This window comes from Somniosus microcephalus, unplaced genomic scaffold, assembly GCF_052327205.1.
Source record: "Somniosus microcephalus isolate GS21.2 unplaced genomic scaffold, FLI_Smic_1.0 scaffold217, whole genome shotgun sequence".
In the NCBI taxonomy this organism is placed as follows: domain Eukaryota; kingdom Metazoa; phylum Chordata; class Chondrichthyes; order Squaliformes; family Somniosidae; genus Somniosus; species Somniosus microcephalus.
This window is the reverse complement of record NW_028225404.1, coordinates 4,175-11,809: the sequence shown is the minus strand read 5'-3', so window position 1 is coordinate 11,809 and position 7,635 is coordinate 4,175. Positions and strand designations below refer to the sequence as shown.

Genomic DNA, 7,635 nt, shown 5'->3' with positions numbered 1-7,635 from the left:
CGCCTGCGCCGGAGGGAGCGAGAAAGGGAGCGGCACTGCGCCTGCGCGGGAGAAAGAGGCAAGGGAGCGGCACTGCGCCTGCGTGGGAGGGCAAGGAGCGGCACTGCGCCTGCGTGGGAGCGCAAGGAGCGGCACTGCGCCTGCGTGAGAAGGCAAGGAGCGGCACTTGCGCCTGCGCCGGAGTGAGAGCAAGGGAGCGTCACTGCGACTGTGCGGGAGAGAGAGAGAGAGAGAGAGAGAGAGAGAACGGGAGCGGCACTGCGCCTGCGCCGGAGGGAGCGAGAAAAGTAGCGGCACTGCGCCTGCGCGGGAGAAAGAGGCAAGGGAGCGGCACTGCGCCTGCGTGGGAGCGCAAGGGGCGGCACTGCGCCTGCGTGAGAGCAAGGGAGCGTCACTGCGACTGTGCGGGAGAGAGAGAATTGATCCAACTCCACATACCGGGATCGATCCGAGAGAGAGAACGAGGTGCCTGAAGTCTGATACTCACCTTTAAAACCAGCTCTTAATGCAGGGACAGGTGGGAACTTCAGTTACTATTTGAAATATTTAAAAATTAACCAGAGCTGCAATTCTGGTTAGATCCTGTCTCCCAAATAAAAAGGGAATGTTTGTATGGGTCAGGGTGTATATCGTTCTCCCTATGGAATTATTGTCCCAATAAGGAATGGTAGCCGCTCACTCACTTTATACTCGGTTCTTAACATCCGTTCATATTCGGCTCTCCTAACAACGCGTTCATTGAGTGCTGCGCTCACGTTAGGGTTCCGTGTGTTTTGTTTTTCTCTGAAGCCAGTCCTCATCTATATTGAATCACTGATCTGAATATTCGCTCACAGCAAGCCCGCTGCAGTGTTTCTGGATCTGGATTTCTACATGTTGGACAGACAGTTTACCGAAAATGGCTAAACAGTAAGCAGCCCTTTCACAGATACAGTGGGTGGCTCTGAAAAGAGCCTTTGGGTTATTAGATTGAATCTTGTCCACTTTACTTGCTCTTGGAGCTGGCAGTGCTGGTTTTCTTGGGAAGCAGCACCGCCTGGATATTAGGCAGTACCCCGCCCTGAGCGATGGTCACCTTTCCCAGCAGCTTGTTGAGCTCCTTGTCGTTGCGGATGGTCAGCTGCAGGTGTCTGGGGATGATGCGGGTGGTCTTGTTGTCGCGGGCCGCGTTGCCGGCCAGCTCCAGGATTTCAGCGGTCAGATACTCGAGCACAGCAGCCATGTAGACCAGAGCTCCGGCACCCACACGTTCAGCGTAGTTGCCCTTTCGCAGGAGCCTGTGAACACGGCCCACAGGGAACTGCAGTCCGGCCCGGGATGAGCGGGATTTGGTCTTGGCCCGAGCTTTACCGCTGGTTTTTCCTCTTCCAGACATTTCCAAAATCCACTCGTTGAAAGAAATAATGATAAACTCCGCCCACATCTGCCGCCCTTCTACCTTCTGGAGGAATGCAGACAGCAAACTTGTGATTGGTCGCTCTGTGGTGAATTCCATTGGTGTTCTCCGGTGACCAATCACAGTCTGTTTTTCCGCCAATGGCAAGTGTGTGGAAATAACTGTCCTCAACAGTCAGACCGCCAACGATTTTTAATTTCAAAAAGCTCGCCAATATTTTCCTAACCCAGCGAATTAAGTTAATAAATTAACTATTAGCCAAAGATTTCCAGACAGTTTTTTATTCCTTTTGTCTTCTTCCATCTCTCCCTTGCAAATTCCAGGCTGTTACAATCAGGATTAATTCCGGGTTCAATATCGAACTTTAACGGGTGGGATTAAATCCCCATTGATTCTGTAACGGGACACATTCCAGCTCAATCTCTGTAAAAGTGAGGATTCAGATTATCGAGTGATCCTTTGCACAGGCGCTGCTGCGGAAGTGAAACCAGATCTGGGAGTCCTTCTGTGAGAGGAGAAGAGGGACAGAGCGTTCAAACTGACCGCGTTCTGGTCTCTAAGAAACCCCATTCTGGGTTGTTACACTGCAGGAATTCTCTGGTTAATAAAAGGATTGACTCCCAACTGGCATTGAAAAAAATGAAAATGTTTTTGCAGAGATTGAGGTGACTGAAATCAGAGTCTCATCTCGAAAACAAGCTTTTAATTTGTCGGAAGGCGCTGCAAGTGAATGGGTCTGAGATCAAAGGGAAAGAGCGATCAGGGACCGTGTTTGTACTTTACTGGACGGGAAATACAACAGCGACGCTAAGGTTGATCCGGGCAGTGAAAGTGCTTATCTGAGAATTCAAAACTAAATCTACGGCTGGAACTTCAAACGTTCTCAAAACACACTTGTTACGGAAATAATTACAGTAAATTGTGTCTAAAGAGAGATGAGTTTGTGTAGCTCTTTCAGAGAGATTTTGGGTAGCTCTTAAAAGAGCCGTTGTGTTTTGGGTTTGTTCTTTCAGGACAGCGTGGAGTTTTACTTGGAGCTGGTGTATTTGGTCACCGCCTTTGTCCCTTCCGACACGGCGTGCTTGGCCAGCTCCCCGGGCAGCAGCAGGCGCACGGCGGTCTGGATCTCCCGGGAGCTGATGGTGTGCCGCTTGTTGTAATGGGCCAGGCGGGAAACCTCACCCGCGATGCGCTCAAAAATCTCATTCACAAATGAGTTCATGATGCCCATGGCCTTGGAGGAGATGCCGGTGTCGGGGTGAACCTGCTTCATCACTTTGTAGATGTAGATGGAGTAACTCGACTTTCTGCGCTTCTTGCCGCCCTTCGCTGCCGGTTTACTGACGGTTTTCTTGGCGCCCTTCTTGGCAACTGGTTTCTTTTCATCAACCATTCTCAAACTCGATTTCAAACACAAAACGACGCAAACCCGCGCCGGGCTCGGAATATATAGGCAGCCCCACAGTCCTATGCTAATGAGGGATGGGTGAAGGCAATGGTTGTGATTGGCTGCTGAAGAGTGATGTCAAATTCCATTGTTCTGCATCTCTATGATTGGCTTCTTTATGTATCCAATCAGATTGAGATTTTGGCACCAGCACGCCCCCTGTAGTCAGAAAGGTAATTGCAAGAGCAAATATCCATGCACCAATTCCCAGACCATTATCTGGGGTCCCAAGCACTTCTTCCGGACGAGACAGCAATTTAGATGTACTTCCTCCAACCAGTGCACTATATTCATGTCTTGCAGTGTGGTCTCCACCACTTTAGTTCAGTATCTGCCCGTCTCTAGTACTGTGAGTGTGTGTATTGGAATAGTTCTGTATTATTCAGTCTCTGGTGATTTATGTAAGTGTTGGAATCATTACCAATCTCAGTCTCTGTTACAGTATGTGTGTGTGGGATCCATTCATTTCCTGTCCGTCACTGATACCATGTGTTAGGGTGGGACTCCATCTGTATCCGTCAGACTCTGGTACCGTGTGTCAGTGTTGGGATTCATTCAGAATCTGTCATTCTCTGGTAGTGTATGTGTGTGTGACATTAATTTTGTATCTGTCTGTCACTGGGATGTGCGAGTTTGAGATTCATTCTGTATCTGTCATTCACTGGGATGGTGTGCATGTCTAAGATTAATTCTGGATCTGTCAGTCTCTGGTACTGAGTGTAGTGTGGGATTCATTCCGTATCTGTCATTCACTGGGATGTTGTGCAAGTCTAAGTCTAAGATGTCAGTCCCTGGTACTGAGTGTGAGTTTCATTCTGTATTTGTCAGTCTCTGGGACTGCATGTTAGTGTCATATTAGTGCTGAATCTGTCAGTCTCTCGTACTGTCTTTCACCGAAGAATTCCGCATGTATCTGCTACTTACTCGGTTTATGAAAGTGGGATTCTTACTGCATCTATCAGACTCTGGCACTTGATGTTAGTTTGAAATTAATTCCATTTCTGCTAGTATCTGCTACTGTATCAGAGTGTGGGACTGAATCTATTTGTAAATCAATTATCCACCTCCAGCTATCTGCAACCGCCAATTTCAAACCATTTATTGACAGTAGAACCGAAACACAGCGCGCCGCACAAACCCTTACAGACTCGGGCTTCATATTCAAGGGTTCCCTGAAACCAGAATATTTTAAGTAAGATCCTGTTACAATTAACAATCAGTAATATTCCCGCCTATATACAGTCCCTTCGATCACAAGTCGACCCGTCTCCTTCCATGTCAATCTCTGACCTTATTCCATCTCCCCACACTTCCCCTCACAGACGGGTTCAGCAGTTTACAAACACCTTATTCCAGTTGATTTGGAGAATCTCATGTGTTGGGGTTCGAGTTGTGATGTGGGGTATCTCCGCCAGTGTCAGCGTCTCACAGAGACTTTCACCCTGAACCTGTGAACTGAAAATGACCATGAACTGAGACTGGAGTCGAACACCCCCCCCCCCCCCCCCCCCCCCCCCAGTTAGAGTGAGGCCCGGCCCGGACATCCCATTCTCTCTCTGTTTTATTGCAGACACTGGGGGAGGGGTGGGTGCAGCGAAAATCAGCGAGTCACCAGGGAGCCAGGGTTCATTTGAAATGATTTCAATCTGGAATCTGAGCCCGGCCCCGGGACATGGATCATATGATTCCGCGATCACCTCTTTTTGGAAAGACATGGGTGGCTCTGAGAAGAGCCTTTGGGTTCAGATGTTTACAAGTTGTTGTTAGATCCATGTGTTAATGGAGACACGGAATGCAGGAGTTGATTTAACAAGTGTTTACTGAACAAAGTCTAGAGGTGAACTAACTACACAAGACGCTATACAGGCTTATATACCCGAGTGGTTACTACTGGTACTACAGTATACAGGGGCTTCAAAAACATAGTTCCTCTTAAAGGTACATACACTACAGTTGTCCTTTTTATTTTCTTTTGCTCGCTGCTTTCTGAGACTTTGCTGATTTGGGCTTGGCCTTGGGTTTTTCCACCTTCTTGGCCGCCTTCACCTTTCTGCCTGTGGCCTTCTTGGGGCTCTTGGGCTTCTTCACCACCACCTTCTTCCCAGCCGCCGCTTTCGCTGTCTTTTTAGACGTTGCTGCCTTCTTGGTGATTGTTTTCTTGGATGCTGGTTTCTTGGCTGGAGATTTCTTGGCTGCTGGTTTCTTGGCTGGAGATTTCTTGGCTGCTGGTTTCTTGGCTGCTGGTTTCTTGGCTGGAGATTTCTTGGCTGGAGATTTCTTGGCTGCCGGTTTCTTTACTGCAGATTTCTTGGCTGCTGGTTTCTTCACCTTCTTTCCCTCTTTCCGCTGGGATTCCTTCTTAGCAAGCCTGAAGGAACCCGTGGCGCCCGTGCCCTTGTTCTGCTCCAGGGAGCCGTTTCCCACTTTCATCTTGATACTTAACCTGATCTGGGACCGGAGCTTCAGCACGTCGACGCCGTTGGCAGCCAGAGCCTTCTTTATCGCAACCAGGGACATCCCCTTGCGATCGCTGCCACTCGCCACAACCTTGAGTTTCTGTTCGCCCAACGTGGGACCGGCTGGCTTGGAGTGGGGAGCCGCCGCCGCCTTCTTCTTCTTGCTGGGAGCCTTGGTTTGAGCGGCGGCGGCAGGAGGAGCCATTTTGGCGGCTGCAGTCTCGGTCATGTCGGCGACTCTGTAGAAAATCTCTCTGACAGTCAGAGCTGGGTCAGAAATGAAACGAGAGGCGGCGGCACAGAGCAACTTAAAGGCAGCGAGCGGACGGGGCGGAGACATCCTGTTGTCAGCTCCCGGCCCCTCCAGCCTCTCTGTGTTTCTCTCTCCTCATTAACTCTCCGATTACAATTAAACTCGGGCACTCCACATTCCCAGATTGGTCTCTTTCTGTCTCGAAGACCGGGATGTTTGCTGTCGAGAAAGTTTCATCAGAATTCAAGACAGCAATTTCGATTTAAAACCGTTTCTTTGCTGCACTGACCGCGCTCTCTCACCCGATCGCGGACATGTTCGCTGTTTTTCGACTGAAATTTGAAATCAACTAAAACTTCACATTTAATTCCCACATCAGGGGGGTGCAGGGCGATCCTATGACAGGGAAATCTTTGAATTTTACACAAGAGGGTCTCTGAAATCCGGCGATGAGAGCGGGCACACAAACACAGTGACATTAGTCTAACCCGCCCGCCCCTTTAACACACTCTCGCTGACATAATGTTCACTCTGCTCATTCACAGCACAATCTGTTCCCAGATTTACAGTTCACAGGACAGGTTTTCCTCTCCGCTCGGCCTGTGCTGCCGATTCTCGGGGTTAGTTGGAGTTTCCCAGCTCAGTCAGTGTTAAACACTCTTGAGGCCGGCGCTCCTCACAGTGTCTGTTCCCCAGATTCAGGGGCAGGAGCCAATCACAGCTCTGGCTGTGTTCACCCATATCTGGTTTGAAGGTATTATATTGTTCGCAGGCAGGAATAAGTTTGATTTATATGAAAATAGAAATGATGATCTCACCGCCTCTCTCTGTCTCTCTCTCCCCAAAACTGAGGAACAGAACAGAGCAACTGGTGTCCTGTGCATTCCATTCTCAACACCCAGAGACAGCAACCAGAGAGAGAGAGACTGTATCAGTCTGAATGGTCGTACTCTGAGCCAAGCGGTCCACGCAGTCTGTTACCGAGATTTAGGGGCAGGAACGTGTCACAGTTTGGCTGTGTGGATCCTAGCCTGCTTTTAGATGATAGTATTATTCACAGAAATAGTGAGACATTCTGTTCACCACACATGCCTTGAACTTGGTTTCAATAGACCGAAAACTGAGAGGTTCAGCATCGATCCAGATATAACAGGCAGGGCTGGGGGATAGAGGGACTGGGGATTGATCCTGTACACAAGGCACAGAGAAAGACACAGGGGGTGACAGTCACACAGGCCCGGGAACTTGTCTGGTATCTGTCGCCTACTCACCCACCGGAGACAGGCAGAGACTGATTAAACTCGCCGCTCAGCAGCAGTTCAGTGTCAGAGATTGACAGAACCTGTTCCTCTCCATCCTTCCATACAGTATGGGGAAACAAATCGCTCTGAGGGACAGGATTCGCATCACTCTCACACTCACCGGCAGCAACTGACGTGTGTCCAGGGTTGCTTTCCCCTCTCCTAATATCTCCTTATCTGTCTCGGTGACAATGTTTCTTTGATAACGCTCCTTTCAAGCTCATTGGGATGATTTATTCATTTAAATGTGCTATATAAGTTCAAAGTGTTTTTTTTGCTGTTGCTTCTTTTAATTTGCGTCAGGAGAGAGGTCTGAGCATGCGTGATAAACACTTGCCTGCTCCTCCCCCTCTCTCCCCACTGTTTAAAGCGACAGGAAGGATCCTGCAAGCTCCCCTCCCCAAGCTCTGCCAGCGGGGGCCGTTTCCTCTGTGCTCGGCTGAAGATCGCTGACCACATCAGGGAGTGGAGATAGCACGGGCCCGAGTAAGGGAACAAACAGCAGCCTCCTCACAGCAGCACATCGCACTAGGACTGTGTCCGCAGATGGGCTTTGTGTCGGGTAAGTTCAGCGGCAGTCGGGGCTGTTTGTACGAGACAGATTGAAGCAGGAAATATTTCCGGAACATGGAGTGAGTGGGGGAAGGGAGAGGCCATTCTCGAGCTGTGTGTGTACAGTGTAAGGTAACATAGGAAGTAAATCACCTCGCTGCAGTCATCAGCGAACATCCCCATTTCTGACCTCTTGTTGGAGGGAAGGTCGTTGATGAAGCAGCTGAAGA

General features: G+C 49.5%; 2 protein-coding genes across 2 annotated transcripts; both read right to left on the bottom strand.

Annotated features, from left to right (window-relative positions):
• Positions 1-960: 960 nt before the first annotated feature.
• Positions 961-1,549, bottom strand: LOC147082046 (histone H2A type 2-C-like). Its single transcript, XM_085980503.1, has one exon. The coding sequence runs from the start codon at positions 1,493-1,495 to the stop codon at positions 986-988; it is 510 nt and encodes a 169-aa protein (XP_085836629.1). The 5' UTR covers positions 1,496-1,549; the 3' UTR covers positions 961-985.
• A 3,137-nt stretch (positions 1,550-4,686) lies between these two features.
• Positions 4,687-5,578, bottom strand: LOC147082045 (uncharacterized). Its single transcript, XM_085980502.1, has one exon. The coding sequence runs from the start codon at positions 5,526-5,528 to the stop codon at positions 4,806-4,808; it is 723 nt and encodes a 240-aa protein (XP_085836628.1). The 5' UTR covers positions 5,529-5,578; the 3' UTR covers positions 4,687-4,805.
• Between the last annotated feature and the right edge of the window lie 2,057 nt (positions 5,579-7,635).